The sequence below is a fragment of the Nicotiana sylvestris genome, chromosome 11, assembly GCF_000393655.2.
Source record: "Nicotiana sylvestris chromosome 11, ASM39365v2, whole genome shotgun sequence".
In the NCBI taxonomy this organism is placed as follows: domain Eukaryota; kingdom Viridiplantae; phylum Streptophyta; class Magnoliopsida; order Solanales; family Solanaceae; genus Nicotiana; species Nicotiana sylvestris.
The window spans coordinates 95057362-95076232 of NC_091067.1; the positions used below are offsets into that span (position 1 = coordinate 95057362).

At 35.8% G+C, this 18871-nt stretch overlaps 2 protein-coding genes across 2 annotated transcripts; both read right to left on the reverse strand.

Annotated features, from left to right (window-relative positions):
• Nucleotides 1-3579: 3579 nt before the first annotated feature.
• LOC138881349 (uncharacterized) lies at nucleotides 3580-6390 on the reverse strand. Its single transcript, XM_070161574.1, has 6 exons — nucleotides 5871-6390; nucleotides 5227-5686; nucleotides 4768-4857; nucleotides 4233-4647; nucleotides 4113-4160; nucleotides 3580-4029 (listed from the first exon to the last, which is right to left on the reverse strand). Exons 1-6 carry the CDS (start codon nucleotides 6388-6390, stop codon nucleotides 3580-3582), a joined length of 1983 nt encoding a protein of 660 aa, XP_070017675.1.
• A 9590-nt stretch (nucleotides 6391-15980) lies between these two features.
• On the reverse strand, nucleotides 15981-18311 carry LOC104219819 (probable metal-nicotianamine transporter YSL7). The gene has a single exon (XM_009770557.2). It carries the CDS (start codon nucleotides 18179-18181, stop codon nucleotides 16211-16213), a length of 1971 nt encoding a protein of 656 aa, XP_009768859.1. The 5' UTR covers nucleotides 18182-18311; the 3' UTR covers nucleotides 15981-16210.
• Nucleotides 18312-18871: the final 560 nt, after the last annotated feature.

The following is an 18871-nucleotide window of genomic DNA, read 5'->3' on the forward strand; positions in this document are numbered from 1 at the left end:
ATTCTTCCTTAAGCTTTCAGATAGTAGCTTTGTACTTGATGATAAGGTTTGATAATTCACAAGGCATTTATTTTCTTTATTATTAATTTATTATTTTTTAATTATTTTATGATTGATGAATTTGTTTTATTTTTTGCCTTTTTATGAAGCATATTGACATTGCCCTATATTATCTGAGAAAGAAGGAATGCTACCACCCTCGCGACTAGCCTTTTTGTTGCACAACTACAGATATTCTTTTTGATAATTATATGGTGCTTGTGTCTAAGGATTTCAGTGAAGATGCTACAGATGAGTTTTGGTGTGGTGATAATCAATTGTTTCTGACACCATATGTGTGGGGGGACAGTCGTAGATGTGGAATTGCTTGGACAGAGGTTGACAAAATCTTTTTTCCATGTCAACTTCCTTCAGAAGATGATAATGTTGTGGCACACTTTCTTTTGGGGGTATTGGACTTGAATCAGAAAAAGATTGATGTGTACGATTCCATATATAGTGAGCCATATGAGGCAGGAATGAATCACATAGAAATGTACGTACGCATGATCCCCCACTTGCTAAAGTTCGCACAGTATGACAAACATCACAAGTCTTTTGGAAATGCCTTCAACAAATTTGATATTCAGTGGCAAAGATCACCACACTAAACTGGATTGTACGTGTTGTTATTTGTTATATAATTTATATGTACTTTAGATTTATTGTTTAATTCACTCTATATCTTACATTGTTCTTAGGACTCATTGTGGTGCATTCCTGGTCAAGTATGTGGAGTTGTTGTTGATTGGAAAGGATGTGGAGAAATTCCAACCTGAAGACATAAAAGACTTTAGAAAAAAACTTGCTGCAAATCTTTGGGCACGTGGTGAGTGGAAAAGAAATTCTAGTTATGATACACCACCAAAAAATGTTGGCGATGACTATGAGAGTGAAAATAAAACTTGTTGTCCGAAAGAGTTGTAGTTTAGTTGTAAAGAAAGTTAGTTGTGGTTGATCTTGTGTATAAAATTGTTGTAAAGAATCCATATAAATTCTGAAATATTTTGTAAATTCCTTAAAAGGCACTTATATTTTATTTGCACAACATAATTTTTTGTCACAGCTATGCAAAATTACAATTTTAGAAGTAATATGAAGGCACATGTTATTAATTTCTTTGTTTCTCTCAAGTATTGATTTGTCTATTGAGCTTGTTAGTATTAGTTCATGACTAAGTGTAATTGAACTTCAAATTCAAAGTTAAGGACCAAGTGTCCTTAACTTTTGAACTTGTAAGTCAAAGTTTAGGACTATGTGTTCTTAACTTTTGAACTTTGAACTCAAAGTTAAGGACTGCATATCCTTAACTTTTGAACATTAATTCAAACTTAAGGACTATTGTCCTTAACTTATGAACCTGCAAGTCAAACTTAAGGACTCCTGTCCTTAACTTTTCAACTTGAAACCCAAAGTTAAGGACAGACAGTCCTTAACTTTTGAACTTTGAACTCAAAGTTAAGGACTGCATGTCCTTAACTTTTGAACGTGTAATTCAAACTTAAGGACTGCATGTCCTTAACTTTTGAACCTGCAAGTCAAACTTAAGGACTCATGTCCTTAACTTTTGAACTTGAAACTCAAAGTTAAGGACAGACCTTAACTTTTGAACTTCGAACTCAAAGTTAAGAACTGTCTGTCCTTAACTTTTAAAAGGCACTTATATTTTATTTGCACAACATAATTTTTTGTCACAGCTATACAAAATTACAATTTTAGAAGTAATATGAAGGCACATGTTATTAATTTCTTTGTTTCTCTCAAGTATTGATTTGTCTATTGAGCTTGTTAGTATTAGTTCATGACTAAGTGTAATTGAACTTCAAATTCAAAGTTAAGGAACAAGTGTCCTTAACTTTTGAACTTGTTAGTCAAAGTTTAGGACTATGTGTTCTTAACTTTTGAACTTTGAACTCAAAGTTAAGGACTGCATATCCTTAACTTTTGAACATTAATTCAAACTTAAGGACTATTATCCTTAACTTATGAACCTGCAAGTCAAACTTAAGGACTCCTGTCCTTAACTTTTCAACTTGAAACTCAAAGTTAAGGACAGACAGTCCTTAACTTTTGAACTTTGAACTCAAAGTTAAGGACTGCATGTCCTTAACCTTTGAACGTGTAATTCAAACTTAAGGACTGCATGTCCTTAACTTTTGAACCTGCAAGTCAAACTTAAGGACTCATGTCCTTAACTTTTGAACTTGAAACTCAAAGTTAAGGACAGACCTTAACTTTTGAACTTCGAACTCAAAGTTAAGAACTGTCTGTCCTTAACTTTTAAAAGGCACTTATATTTTATTTGCACAACATAATTTTTTGTCACAGCTATGCAAAATTACAATTTTAGAAGTAATATGAAGGCACATGTTATTAATTTCTTTGTTTCTCTCAAGTATTGATTTGTCTATTGAGCTTGTTAGTATTAGTTCATGATTAAGTGTAATTGAACTTCAAATTCAAAGTTAAGGACCAAGTGTCCTTAACTTTTGAACTTGTAAGTCAAAGTTTAGGACTATGTGTTCTTAACTTTTGAACTTTGAACTCAAAGTTAAGGACTGCATATCCTTAACTTTTGAACATGTAATTCAAACTTAAGGACTATTGTCCTTAACTTATGAACCTGCAAGTCAAACTTAAGGACTCTTGTCCTTAACTTTTCAACTTGAAACTCAAAGTTAAGGACAGACAGTCCTTAACTTTTGAACTTTGAACTCAAAGTTAAGGACTGCATGTCCTTAACCTTTGAACGTGTAATTCAAACTTAAGGACTGCATGTCCTTAACTTTTGAACCTGCAAGTCAAACTTAAGGACTCATGTCCTTAACTTTTGAACTTGAAACTCAAAGTTAAGGACAAACCTTAACTTTTGAACTTCGAACTCAAAGTTAAGAACTGTCTGTCCTTAACTTTTGAACCTGTAATTCAAACTTAAGAACTGTCTGTCCTTAACTTTTGAACTAGAAACTCAAAGTTAATGACAGACAATCCTTAGCTTTTAAACTTTGAACTTAAAATTAAGGACTGCATGTCCTTAACTTTTGAACTTGTAATTCAAACTTAAGGACTGTCTGTCCTTAACTTTTGAACTTGAAACTCAAAGTTAAGGACAAACAGTCCTTAACTTTTGAACTTTGAACTCAAAGTTAAGGACTGACAGTCCTTAACTTAAGGATTGTTTGTCCTTAACTTTTGAACCTGTAACTCAAAGTTAAGGACTGACAGTCCTTAACTTAAGGATTGTTTGTCCTTAACTTTTGAACCTGTAACTCAAAGTTAAGGACTGCATGTCCTTAACTTTTGAACTTGAAACTCAAAGTTAAGGGTTGTTTGTCCTTAACTTTTGAACCTGCAAGTCAAACTTAAGGACTCTTGTCCTTAACTTTTAAACTTTGAACTCAAAAGAAACAAAAAGAACGTAAGCAGAAAGAAATTTTGAAAATTCAGACATTTGCTCAAATAAGAATAATCTAAATGAATCCAATTTATAGCAAAAACTTAAAAGAGTCGATAAACATAAGTGGATATATCTACTATTCTCTATGCTTTCTTGAAAATGGATGGACTGCCGGAGAATATATACAAGCTGTTTTTATGACCAATTCTTCTGCAACGACCACATTTGAATGTTATTTTTGATGACTCGGTAGCTGGAATATGACTTTTCTTCTGCCTTCTACCTGGTGGTACTTTGAAATCTGGAGGTTTAACAATTTGTGACTTAACACTCTCTGGGACAATCCAAGAATCAGTATGTTCTACATGATGCATTTGTCTTTCATATGTTTTCAGCCAAGATTCATTTAAGTACCAGTGCGAGCAAAAGTTGGACTTCTTGATGTTTCTCTTCTCGATAGCTGCAATTGCATGTATGCATGGTAATTCATCAAATTGATACTCAAAACAATCACATGTTCTTTTGTTTAAGTCCACCAAGAAAGTTATTTTTTCTTCTTCAACTCTAGAATGCCATGAATCAACAGAGAAGACCTTCAATGTTGAAAATTTATACGTTAGTACATTATGTTAAATTATATTAAAATCATAATGTAAACATAGAACATAATACTTACATTCAAAGTAAATGCTAAATCTATCTTTTTCTTCAATTCCTCATCTACCTAACAAGAAACATCATAAAAAGTTCTTTCTGCTTCGTTTCTTCTTTCATAAAACCAACGTTGTAGCTTCACTTGAATGAAATACATCATTCTTAATATAGGTAGCTCCCTTGCTTCTAATAGGACAAAATTCATTGACTCAACTATGTTTGTTGTGACCATGTCATATCTTTGTCGTGGACTACAAGAACGTGCCCACCTTTCCGGTGGTTCTTCCATCAAGTAGTCATAAGTCTTCTTATCTACTTTTACTATATCTGACATGTATAGATCAAATTCTTTGTGCATGTATACTCTTGCAGCACTTTGGAAAAGTTTTATGACCTCACTTTTTACTTTCCTTCGCTTTAGGTTCTGCTCCAAATGATAGATACAAATCCCATGATGGCTTTCAGGATATACCTTTGCAATGCCATATGCAATAGCTTGATGCCTATCTGATATAAAAATTAAATTCTCACGGCTTCCAGTTGCATTGAGAAGTTGACTAAAGTACCATTCATAGGAATTGTTATTTTCAGATTCTGCTATTCCAAAGGCTAATGGGAAATTTGGTTATTTGCATCCTTTTAAAACTGAAATCATTAAAACACCACAAAATTTTGACTTCAAAAAAGTTGCATCAATAGCAATCACTGGTCTACAATGATTCCAACTAGATATTGATGATCCATATGCATGAAACATATAAAGAAACCTGAAAATACAGTAAAAACACGGTTAACAGAAGTTAAGGACAGGTAGTCCTAAACTTCATATTACAAGGCCAAAAAATAAGGACAAGTAGTCCTGTAGTTAGACTTACAAGGTCAAAAGTTCAGGACATCTAGTCCTTAACTTAGAGTTACAAGTTATAAAGTTAAGGACATGCAGTCCTTAACTTTGAGTTCAAAGTTCAAAGTTCAAAAGTTAAGGACAGACAGTCCTTAACTTTGACTTATAAGTTCAAAAGTTAAGGACAACCAGTCTTGAACTTCTAGTTACAAGCTCAAAAGTTAACTGGTTAAAGACAGCATGTCCTAAATTTTATAAAACTAACTAATAAACTTTTTTTTTGATTGTTTACCTGTTGTTGTCATCTATCTTTATATTAGTATATGTTCCCGGGTTTTTACTTCTCACCATATACAAGTATGAAGACAATAATTCATAATTCTCTTCAGGAGTTCCTCTTATTAAAGCGAAAGCAAGTTGAATAGCACGCCACGCCTTGTGATACCCAATGTCTAGTCCATGCAATTTTTGCATCTCTACCATGACAAAAGCTGGTGTAACTTCAAACCTTGGGTCTCGAAGATTGTCGATAATGTAACCACTAATCAACTTTGAAGTTGCATGCCTTTGATCAGCTTTCATAGTGTTAACAGAGTAGTCATGATTTTTCTCAATCTTTACTATCTTGAACAGTGTTGAATCTTTAATTCTGAAAGCACGCACACACCACCCACACCTATCATCATTGCATTTCAACGAATATCTTGTTGAGCTTGATCTAACAACCTTGAATTCAAAATGTCCTTTAATTGCTATATTCGAAAAACAGTTAATTATACTTTTCTTTTTGTCAAATACTGATCCCACTTTTATTTCATCCAACGAAGCATTTTCTCTTAATATCGTAGTTGGGGATTCTTTTTGTTTCACATTTGATATTCGTCTAGTTAGTTGAGTAGAGGTTTTTTTCAGCAACTTCTTCGATTATCGGTGTACTCTCTAAGACTTGAATGCCCAAAGCTTGTTCGTTGTCAATCTCTATAATGCTTTGTTCTTCTACTTGAATAGAATCAAATGTTTGAAGCACCTCTTCAGTTATTGGTTGAGCTTCAACCATATCTATTTCCATTATCTGTTGGCATTTGTTTTGATTGTCATGTTGAGTTTCTCCGTTGACATGTTCAAAGTTACTTGTTGATCCAAAAACTCTTTCCGAAATATCAACAATGAAATGACAGCCCTTGAAGAGTGAATGAGTTTTTAGTAACTCTATACATGTGTGAAGATCTAAATCTTTGGATACAAGCATTCCCTTGCTTGTTCCAAGGTTGATATCAAACCATATCACTGCTTCAAACTTATCTTTATCTAATTCAATAACTTCAAAGATCTGTTTAATGAAATCTTGAAACCGAATTGCCTCAGGTACTAGAACAAGCTTTGTTTGATAATCAAGATACTTATAGTCTTCAGTCCATCTACCATTAAAAGCAACTATAATGCATATTGTTTCCATCCTGCAAGTCGAGAGAATCGGAATCTCAAGACATATTTTATAGAGCAATCCTTGTATAATTAAGAACATGTACTGTAAGTTCAAGACCAAGTTAAGGAACAAGTGTCCTTAACTTCTGAACTTGAAATTCAAAGTTAAGGATTGTATGTCTTTAACTTTTGAACATGTAATTCAAACTTAAGGACTGTATGTCCTTAACTTTTGAACCTGCAAGTCAAACTTAAGGATTCCTGTCCTTAACTTTTGAACTTGAAACCCAAAGTTAAGGACCAAGTGTCCTTAACTTTTGAACTTGAAACTTGAAGTTAAGGACTCCTTGTCCTTAACTTTTTAACTTGGAACTCTAAGTTAAGGACCAATTGTCCTTAACTATTCAACATGCAAGTCAAAGTTCAGGACGAAGTGTCCTTAACTATTGAACTTGAAACTTGAAGTTAAGGACTACATGTCCTTAACTTTTTAACGTATAATTGTAAGTTAAGGACCAAGTGTCCTTAAATATTGAACATGTAAGTCAAAGTTCAGGACCAAGTGTCTTGAACTTTTCAACTTGAAACTCAAACTTCAGGAGCAAGTGACTTTAACTTTTTCAAAACAATTTGCAAAACTATGGCAATATGTCCTTAATATACAGAAGAACAACAACAAAGTTAAGGACATTGTGTCCTTAACTTTTTCAATTCAATTTGCAAAATCAGGACACTATGTCCTTAATATTATGTGCTCAATTTTTATAGAATTATCACAGGACGTGATGTCCTTAACCTTATCAATCCAGAAATTCAAAAAAAAATCAAATTTCTATTTACTGTATAAAAATCAATAGAAATCGGAAAAAGTATAACTATGTCGAAATAAAAATCAATAGAAACACATAAAAGTATAATTTACTATAAATTTATGTCAATTTTTTGACGAGAAGGTTGAATTCTATAGTTTGAAATCGGAAGAGAATCTTTTGCAATTTCGATGATCACAGTGAAGTAGTTATGTGCGCTGCTGCTGCTGATGATTGTTAATAAAAGCGTAGGTATAAGTTATAGCAGAAGGGTATTTTCGTTCAGTCAGATATAAGTTTATTAAATCAGTGGCTAAAGCCTAAAGACATTTAAAATACTGGCTTTAAAATAAAGACAGGTGCTATTAGTGGCTATTTGTGTACATCGCCCGTGATCAATTAAGACCTAAATATTTTTCTAATGATATTAACTTCTCAGGGCTGTCTATATTTGTAGTGCATGGTCATCTTAGACTGGAAGACTACTTTCAGTCTGTTTCAAGGTTAACTAATTAAGTGGCTTCAAGTTAAGGCACAAAATTATCAAAACTAGAGTGCAGAGTAACTATCGAATTACAAGAAACATGCTAGAAAGTGATCAGATCATTGTGAACAAAAGCATATATAATTATACTTTATTTGATTTGCAAACCAATATTTAAAAATTGTAATAACATGAGTCTAGGGGCGTTTTACGAGTGCTCCGTCCCAAGGTGAGCCCCAAGTGAGTCCCAATTCTATCTTTTAAAACAGAGTGGGAAAGCCGTGTAATTATTTTGTCATGAGAAGTCCTTAGAAGTGACAATTTTGGAGACTTATTCTCCGAGAATTAACTCTGCATACAAGAATAGTGAGACTCAAGTGTTATCTACATGGTATTGTAGACATATGATATTATGAAATTAAAGTCCATATTAAATTTGAATAAATTTCTAAATTCAAGAAATGCCAAACTCAAATCAAGATGAATTGTTTAAGTCCAACATGGATTAAAATTAATTTCAACTTTATTTTGGCTAGCTAATCTAATTGGACTTCAAAAAGATGAGCTCATTACTAATTAATCTTAGAGAAAAGGTGGTGGAGATTTAGATCCCAACTTTTACTTTGGTCTGAATTTCTAAGAGCCAAATATTGCATAAGATCTCATCCCAAAAATCAAGAAGTGGGCTTCAGGAGACTCTTATACTTGGAAAGAAATGCTTCAGATAAGAGACAAGGTTGAACCTAATATGTTATAGAAGATCGATGAAGGTAATATATAGTAGTTGTTTCACTTTTCTTGAGCTGGGAGTCTATAAGAATTTAACATTTCTTTCTTCATAAGGTAAGGGTAAGGTTTGCGTACATTACCTTCCTCAGACCCTACGTGTAGGATTGCACTAGATTTATTGTTAGTGTTATTGTTATATAGTAGTTGTACTTTCAGGAGTTCATATATAATGGAAAGTGGAATTTGCACGCATGTAGCAAATAAACAAACTCCCCGCTATATTAATAAGAACTAGAACACGATTACAACTTTGGGATATATAGTAATTGCAACACTCAAACTACTAAATTACAAATAGAAATAACTGAAATAACAAGTAACTAAAGATAAAGATAAGAATGGTGATGAGAAGCTCGGACTTAGATAATGGAGATGAGAGGATACGAACACTCAAGAAAAGGAGGTGAGAATTTCAGAGTGAGCCGAAGCTTCAACATAATTTGCATAGCCCTTCTGCAACACTTGATTCCCTTTTTAATTGCTCATGTTGCACATGGACTCCCTTGCCCCGGTTCCACACAAAGTTCTCAAATATTTTAAACACGCCTGATGTGTAGCTATAATTCATGGTTTTTGCACATTATATGCTTTGTGTTTTACATGCTTTAATATTAAAATACACTCTGTTTGAGCGTAATGGAGACTATTTTATGTATAGGTGCATCAGAACTGAAAGTAGAGCTAAATGGATGCTTAAACGTCAAAAGTGCGCTCGAGAACGGTGAAAAGGAGAAGTCGGGCAAAAGCTAGCTCGACCAAGCTTTATCCAGGCGAAGCCAGCTTAAATCCAGGCCTAACCAGGCGTTATCCAGGTGAAGCCATCTTAAAGCCAGGCCTAGGATGGCATTATCTAGGCGAAGCCAGCTTAAAGCCATGCCTAGGCTGGCGTTATCCAGGCGATGCCAGGCCTAAGGCCAGGCCCAGTTCGAGTTTTGAAGGTTTTAATTATTTTCCGGCTTGACTAGGAGTTGGCTTACACGTTTAAGTCTTGTACTAAACATATAAATAGACCTAAAAACGTCATTTTTGACAAATTTTAGAGAGATGGAGAGAGATATCGAGTTTTGACACACTTGAGACCTACATAGGCAAGAACACACTAGGAGCAAGGCGGAGAATTCTTCTACGAGTTTTTCAATTCCATCTTCCTATTTGTATTATTAGTTATGAATTCTAGTATTGTAGTTATGCATACTATTATGAATAGCTAATTTGTTATCTAAGGTTTTGATGGAACCTATTGGAGGATGATTTTCCTGTTACGTTAATATAGTTTTGCCGTAGTATTTTCTCTATTTGTTCAACTACGTTATTATTGTGGTTGGTTGAAGAGCTCTTAATCGACTATGCCTATTTATTGTGTATTACTCGTGAGAGAGTGCATATTCAAGTAGTTGTTAAACAACGTCACTCCTAACGTATATGAGGGATCAATACAAAGGGTTTAAAGGTGGGATTAGGGATAACGAAACCTTGGGTGCGATCCGAGTGAGCCGTACTTAATGCCAACTAGCGTAATTTGGGAGAATATATCTAGTAAATTGTGGTAATTACTCGGGAGAGAGTTACGACAGTCAGAGCGCTCATGATCGGTAGAGAATACTTAGGCAAATTTATAGAAAACATAGCGGGAAGGATTCCGACAATTGGGAAAATCATAACTCTAGAGCTCCTTAATCTTTTCTCTAACCCTTAGTATCTGTAGTTGTTAATTTACTATTTTAATTTGTTAGTTAATTAGTTAAACACAAGAATCTTAATATCTATAAGTTAGGAATTGTTCAAGCTTGTCTTATTGGTGATAGTGAACAGTTGTAGTTAAACCTTAGTTCTCTGTGGGATTCGACTCCGGACTTGTAAACCGGATTATATTTGCAACGATCGCTTAGTCCTTTTTAAAAGGCATAGTTGGCGTGATCAAATTTTGGCGTCGTTGACGGGGAACTAACTGTATAGTTGTAGGTGCTCATATTTCTAGGTTGCAAGTTTGAACTTTTATTTTTATTTTCTTGTATTTGATTATTGTTTGTTTATTTTTTATTTTTGACTTGAGAAACATGGAATCTTGGAATTATGAGAGTTTTGATGTTGGGAATTCTACTTTTGATCCTCCTTATGCATATCATGGAGGAAATCACCCAGGGCAAAATTATCAAAATATTCCCGAGAGCGAGTTATGTACACCAACTCAATCTTATGTGCGGAATGTGTGTGATATATGTGGTGGTCAAGATGGTCACTTTCATGGTTGTGCTTATATTTCTTATCTTTCCCCAACCCCTTACTATGATGGTTCTACTTTTTCTTGTGAGGATAACAGGAACAAAGAACCTAGGGAAGCTGACTTAAAGGAAGTCAAAGATATATTAAAGTGTCATATGGAACAATATGATGAGAAACCACGGCAGATACAAAGGCAAAAGGCAACTATTCACAACTTAGAGGCTCAAGCGAATAAATTAATTGAACCTTGTAAAGCGCAACAAGTTGACATTGTGGATAGCAGCCAGTATGAGTATGAATTGGCTGTAGAAATTGCCATTACACTGGAGGATTTAAAAAAATACGGGGATGAGCTAGAGGAGAAGGCCAGAGTAGAACACCAACAATAAATCGAACTAGATTTTGAGGATGCCGATGTTGTAGAAGAGATACTATAATCAACCAAGGATATTGGGGATACATATTTAGTTGACTCTAGTGTCCTTAGTGTTGAGGATGTTGACAATCCCAATGTTTATGTAGTTGAGCGCTTTGGTCCATACTTCAAACATTTTTTTCACATTGCGTTTGGATGATGATATGGAAATAGAGTCGTCCGAGAAACTTGAGGAGTCAAGGAGTAAGGAACAAGATGCCCACATTCTGGAATTCTTCGTGCTAGAAAGTCGGGAATACACATCTCATCCAAAGGCCAAGAAGTGCAGAATACTACATTGTTTTATTGGGCCAGTCAGATTCGTTCTACCACCCCAGGAGCATGATCATAGAGCAGAAGCAAAACTTGGGGTCCAATTCATAAGTCCAAAATGGAGGCAGAAAGTGATTCACGTCGTGCCGCGACGTTAAATCAAGCGCTTTTTGGGAGGCAACCCGGCTTTACTGCTTTCTTTTATTTTTTTATTTTTATTATTATAATATTATTTTTATTATTGTATTATTTTTGTAGTGTCGATTTTTTATTTTCTAGGAGCATGGAAAGCAAAGCTATTGGAAGGATGGAATAGTAAACCAGATGGTTGGAACTAAGTGTGAGGTACCCGGACGAAGGATCAAGCCTGGGAGAAGTCTGAGTACCCTATGAGCTGTTAGTGCTTCGGCTTTTGGCCTACCAGGGATTTTCTTTTACCCTCTTATTAGTATGGTGTGCATTGGGGACAATGCACAATTTTAAGTATAGGGTGAGGAGATTGTCTGGGTGACTTTCTATGCTATTTTAGTTGTGTTAGTTTAATTGAATATTTTTTATCTTTTAGAAAAATGAAAAAAAAAGATTGGATTTTTCCCAACGATGAATATCCTAGACAATTTTCTTGAGGGATTTAAGTCTAAAAAAAGGATTAAAAGATTTTCTTTGTAGGTAGTGTAGTAATTCCCCCTTGGTTTTTCTTTGTGCCACGATTCTTTTTCAAGGGTTTTGTTTGAACCGAGCATAGTTAGTTTTTTTAGGTAGTAGGAGCTAGTGTGAGATGAATTGAACTGCAACGATATCTCTTGATTTTGTTATGCTTTGAGAATAGTGAGTACTTTGGTTGTGACGTTTAAGCTCAGTTTTTGACTCTTGTAAAAGTGCCTTAAATTATATGACCTTAATTTGTTTAACTGCTTTGACTAGAGTGTCTTGATGAATCCAACTCTGAGTGAGTTATGTGTCATGTGTGTGTGAGGTTTGGGTGTTATTTTGTGCATTGCATTTGATGCCTAGAACTTGCCCCGTGTGTTTGCAAAGCGAAATAGTAGTTTTATTCAGTCTTGGAAGTAATATATGCGTTTTTTTGTTGAGCCAGATATGTATATTTTACCCGCTTAATTATTATGTATCGTAGTTAACTCCTTTGAGTCTGTAATCCTTTTTTTTGGCAACCACATTACAGCCTTACCCAATTGTTTGAATTAACCATCTACTTGAACCTTTTAACCTCTCATGAGCACTTGAATTGTGATGATTTATGTAAAAGTTAAAGTGTGGGGTAGCTAGTTTGGCTTTTGAGTGGAACTAATGAAATAAGGAGAAAGGTGCACTTATTTGAAAGAGCAAGAGCTACTTGAATTGAAAAAAGAAAAAAATAGTTGTATTGTGTGCAGATATTCATTGATAAGTGGTAACTCTTGATATAATTGTGCTTAAACAACTGAGGAGTTGATGTACATTGATGTGAAGGTGGAGTCATGGTTTGACATAAGTATGGGGTTTGAATGTTAAAGTATATGTATTAAAGTTCTTAGGGAGGTGTAGTCACTCTTATATCCAAATGTATCCTACTCGACCCGTAGCCTACATTACAATCAATTAATGTCCTACTTGATCCTAGACTAAATGGGCTCGATTAGTAGAGTAGTACACTACGGGCAAGCCTATGGTGCATCTTTTGAGCATATGAATGTTATTTCTGAGAGTGAGTGAATTCTTTCTATCTTGAGTTCCTAAATGTTCTTAAATTTTATTGTATGTGGAACTATTCTTTTTTTGTGAGGGAACGTGATTCATGATGAAAAGGTAATGTCATTGACCTCTATGTTAGAGTAAGTGGCTGAGTGGTGAATAACACATGGTACTTGTGAGTCAAATCTTGAGGTGAAGATGTTACACCCTTATGCTTAGTCTATTTTAAAGATTCTTAGTATAATAAATTAAGGGAATTGTTTAATAGGTTGTGTCCATAAGTGTAGCTTGATTGCTTGAGGACGAGCAAATATTTAAGTGTGGGGTATTGATGTGTGGCTATAATTCATGGTTTTTGCATATTATATGCTTTGCATTTTACATGCTTTAATGTTAAAATACACTTTGTTTGAGCGTAATGGAGGCTATTTTACGTGTAGGTGCATCGTAAATGAAAGTAGAGCTAAAGGGATGCTTAAACATCGAAAGTGCGATCGAGAACGGTGAAAAGGAGATGTCTAGCAAAAGCCAGCTCGATCAGGCATTATCCAGGGGAGGCCAGCTTAAAGCCAGGCCTAGCCAGGCGTTATCCAGGCGAAGCCAGCTTAAAGCCAGGCCTAGGCTGGCGTTATCTAGGCGAAGCCAGCTTAAAGCCACCAGGCCTAGGCTGGCGTTATCCAGGCAACGCCAAGCCTAAGGCCAGGCCCAGTCCGAGTTTGAATTGTTTTCCGGCTTGACTAGGATTGGCCTACACATTGAAGTCTTGTCCTAAACAAATAAATAGACCTAAAAATGTCACTTTTGACGGATTTTAGAGAGACAGAGAGGGATATCAAGTTTTGACACACTTGAGACCTACATAGGCAAGAACACACTAGGAGCAAGGCGGAGAATTCTTCTACGAGTTTTTCAATTCCATCTTCCTATTTGTATTATTGGTTATGAATTCTAGTATTGTAGTTATTCATACTATTATGAATAGCTAATTTGTTATCAAGGGTTTTGATGGAACCTATTGGAGGATAATTTTCCTGTTACGTTAATATAGTTTTGCCGTAGTATTTTCTCTATTTGTTCAACTACGTTATTATTGTGGTTGGTTGAAGAGCTCTCAATCGACTGTGCCTATTTAGTGTATATTACTCGGGAGAGAGTGCATATTTAGGTAGTTGTTAAACAACGTCACTCCTAACGTATATGAGGGATCAATACAAAGGGTTTAAAGATGGGATTAGGGATAATGAAACCTTGGGTGCGATCCGAGTGAGTCATACTTAATGTCAGCTAGCGTAATTCGGGAGAATATGTCTAGAAAATTATGGTAATTACTCGGGAGAGAGTTACGACAGTCAGAGCGCTCATGATCGGTAGAGAATACTTAGGCAAATTTATAGAAAACGTAGCGGGAAGGATTCCGACAATTGGAAAAATCATAACTCTAGAGCTCCTTAATCTTTTCTCTAACCCTTAGAATCTGTAGTTGTTAATTTACTATTTTAATTTGTTAGTTAATTAGTTAAATACAAGAATCTTAATATCTATAAGTTAGGAATTGCTCAAGCTTGTCTTCTTGGTGATAGTGAACAGTTGTAGCTAAACCTTAGTTCTCTGTGGGATTCGACTCCGGACTTGTAAACCGGATTATATTTGCAACGACCGCTTAGTCTTTTTTATAAGACATAGTTGGGCGTTATCAACGCCCTTAGTCTTTTGGCCAATGGAATTCATAACAATTCCTCCGTTCTAAAAAAGAATATTGTCCTCAAGGTTTGGGTCAAGAATAGTGGGACTGGGGAGCTCCCAACCAATCATCTCAATACTAAGAATAGGATAATTTGCATATAGAACAACAAAACTTTCATATAGGAGTAGTGGATGTTTTTCCCCTTTAATTGCCTTTGAGTTCGACTCTCGACGAAAGCACCATTGTAACAAATAGGCAAATACAATATGAACAACCATTTAGGACAACCATGGTTATTACAGATCAGTTTCCTCCATTGCACTTTAGGATGTTTGTCTCTCATCTTGTTATACACTATCTTGATAGCATCTGGCAACAAATACTCGACTGGCAGGGAATTCAGAGACAAGCTATGGGATGGAAAGAAGAAGATGAATGGGCTCAAAAAAATGCATCTGGCAACAGTGCCCGAGCAGAAATATATCGCATGGCCCTAGCAGGTAGTGTGTACTATGCGTGGTTAGATAGGAATAGCAAAATTTTCCAATAGAAAACAAGGCCAGCAGCAGTTATAGTGAGGTAGATTATTCAAGACATAAGGGAGAATGAGGAAGAAATTGGCGCAAGTGTTGAAGCAGCTAGATTACTACCCTAGCTAGAGGGATTAGAGGATACAGCATAATGTATAGCTTTTATCTTTGTTTGCTTAGAAGAAAATGAAGTATACTGAAGTTGGGGCTGATGTCCAACTTCAGAGGTTTTGAAACAATTTGTAAATATTTTCCTGGTAATGAAAATTCATAATTACAAAAAAAAAAAAAAAAAAATAAGAACTGGCCATAACACTTTTGGCCAATGTCGTTTATTAACAGCACAAGCGCGCTTAGGGACTTTGTTCCAGAGAACGTATATAGTCCAATCCAATACATTGGTAATATAGAGATAGGAAGTTAGAATCTACCAGATTTTATCATCTGGAATCCAACTAAAGATGGACATTTCTCCAACTATTCTGCAATGCAATTAATTTTATTATGGCATTTACTTGCCGTGTACAGTGTAACAGCAGTATTATATTGAAGCAGAAGCAAGACCAGCTTTAATAATAGGCATTTGACTGGTGTGTCAACAATATAATAGTACTAGAATCAGACTCTCTGATGGTCACCAACATGGCTAAAAACCAGACCACTGATCATTTTTTGCAGGAGGAAAAATCTTAATTAAAAGAAGAAAGAAACGACGCAATACATTGACGTTACTAACTAAAATCATAATCCATTAGTAGCTGGTACCAACAAATGACAAGTACAGAAATACAACTTGTATTAATTCTACTACTACAATAAAACAGACAACTTAAAACATGTGACGCGAAGAAGACTAAAATAACTAAAAGACTAAAAACTTAGACAAAGGGAGACAAAAAAGCTTAATTTGTACAACGATTATATGATCAGGAGGAGGAATGTGGGACTAAAATCAGTGATGAACTTTCATGCAAAATGGAGCTTTGACACCAGCTAGAGCAAGAACAGATGCTGGAATTCCCCACAAGGATTCACCACATATGAGACCAGAAGCCACTGCAGGTCCAAAATCTTTAGCTTGCTGCTTGTTCACCTTTTCCCAAAAGAATAGAATCAATGACCCAATACACATGTCAATGGCAAAGTACCCTCCAAGGTAAAATGGTATAGCCATGCACATTGGACTTGGGACGAACCGATAAATCCTATACTTGGTCTCGAATTTTTTCAGCAGCTGAGTCAGTATATTGATCACAATAGCAGTCACAAAGAACCAAATAGAGAGCCTGAGGCAATGCTTGGGAAGACTTCCAAAACCTTCCACTCCAAGTAGCGCGATTCCACGATACATCAATGCATAAGGTGCAGGGTATGAACCTTCTGGATCACCCAATTTATAGGCACTGTGGAAAATCCAGAAGACTAGTGGTGTTATCACACAGCCCATGGCAGTTCCAATGACTTGGCTAAAGAACATGGAACGCGGCGATGTAAGCGTTAAGTAACCAGTCTTGAAATCTCCCATCAAGCCAGCAGCTGTGTCGAGTATGCTCATCACCAATCCACATGAAGCAAGGCCAGCAATCACTCCACCGTTTTGCAAACCAACCCAATAACTAAATGTAAGGATTGCAATTTTCCCGTAATTTGAGGCCAAGGACCAATCAGTGAGGCCACTTCCATAAGAATTGCAGAAGGCCAAAACTGGAGCAATTACATAGGCAACGAGAATGTGATACCATTTGAGAGAGTGGAAGATAATTGGCACCACAATGATAGATATGACTGCAATACCAACGTATCCGCCAATGGCTGCCCAGATGGGGATCTCTTCTTTCAAGAAGTACTCGTTTTGTCTCTTCGTGTCATAGTCTTCTGAGGACTCTTCACCTGAATAATCTTCCTCTCCTGATGATTTCCTCTTTTTGAAACTTAAGGCTGTGACGACAACCATGTAAGCAAAATGGAATAGACCATCTCCAAGCATCATGGCAATTGCGATAAATACCCTATATCCTTGGATACCATGAAGACTTGATGCGGATAAGTGGTCAGAGTACCAGTCGCCTTTCTTCGCTTCAATCATTGGCCACATAATAGCCCATGATATAATGGCACCAATTAGCAACGAAACATTGACCATGTAGGGGCAGAGCATACCAACTCCAACATATGTTGAGGAGAAATCAAAATAGAACCTTTTGGCATAGGCTTTGAAACCAAATGTAGGCAAGCTACCAAATCCGCAGCCATCTTCACGTGCAAATATCCACTGAACAGCCCCAAATATAAAGCTGAAGCTAAAGGATTTGAACAAGGAACCAACTTGTTTCTTGGCCAGCTTTGCTCCTTTAGGAGTGTGGAAACAGTTGATAAGGTATGCAGTCGCAGTTCCACTCGGATATGTCAACTTGTACTTGATAATCATCAACTTTCTTAGTGCCACAATTGAGAAGAGACCAGCAAAGCTGACAACAAGAAGAAAGGGAAGCATCCAACTAATATCAAGCTTCATAGTATTATTTGGGGTATTTCCTGCATCAGCCTGAGCTGCTATGAATGGACTCATTCCTAACATATAACTTGCTGTCCCGCTGCTAAAAGCAATGCCAGAAGAAGCAACAACGCACGTCTGGATGACGGTATTCTCTTGCCTAGTAAAAGGCTGCTTCAATTTTCCAAACTTCTCGATAACAGCCGTCCATGACCTAATCATGGCGAACCCCAAGAGCCCCGCGGCCACGTTAAGAGAAGGGATAACACCAGTCGTGAGATTCAGTTTGCAAACAATGAAGTTGAACACAACGCTCAGGATCAAGCCAGTCACCATTGACCTCAACGTTATTTGCTTCTTCCACGGTGGTACTTCTTTATCCTTGAATGCATATTCTGTTGATTCATTATCTCCACTTTCCACGTCCATTGTTAATTCACACACACACACAGAGTACTCTACTCTTTTCTTCTTCTTTCTTTGGGTTCGTTCAAATATGATTGAAAGAAAGAAAGAAAGATCAAGGTTTGTAATATTTGATGATTTCTTCTTCTACGTAAATGTTATATTTATAGCTGCAAGGGACGGCTTATCTTTGAACCAAAACCAAAATGGTTTAGAAGAGGTCTCTAGGGTCTTTCGTGAATTAACTCCCAAGAAGTAATCCTAAACCTAAACCTAAACCTACTACGTAATTCCAATTTCTACTATCCTAAGCTGATTAGGAAACTAAATAGACTATGAAAAAATTGGCTAGCTAAAAAATTTAAAAAAACACTGTATATCATTCAAAATTTTAGTATATCCACTTTTTCTTAACGCTTTTCCTTAGATTAAGGTTAATTCTTCCACCCATATATTCTTATGGAGTAATAAATATTTCTTAGAGCATTAAATATGTTAATCTAATACATATTTGAACCAAAATTGATGATCAAGCGATACAAGTTATTCTATTTTTGTAACGAGATAGATTGGTAGTTTAAAGAGATGGAGAATGAGTACATTCCTTCAAGTTTGACTACTTGTGTTTTAAAGGGTGTTTTTTGGGCGAGTCCAGGGGCAGAGCATAGTAAAAACGCACCAGGACGATCTTGGTTGGGGGTGTTGAATATGACA

Excerpts from the sequence above, each read along its gene's own strand:
- LOC138881349 (XM_070161574.1), bottom strand. The coding sequence starts at position 6,390 with ATGGAAACAATATGCATTATAGTTGCTTTTAATGGTAGATGGACTGAA. Across the intron at positions 4,648-4,767 it reads ATTGATGCAACTTTTTTGAA|TCAACTTCTCAATGCAACTG; the intron begins GTCAAAATTTTG and ends ATGGTACTTTAG. Across the intron at positions 4,030-4,112 it reads ATTTAGCATTTACTTTGAAT|GTCTTCTCTGTTGATTCATG; the intron begins GTAAGTATTATG and ends TCAACATTGAAG.
- LOC104219819 (XM_009770557.2), bottom strand. The coding sequence starts at position 18,181 with ATGGACGTGGAAAGTGGAGATAATGAATCAACAGAATATGCATTCAAG.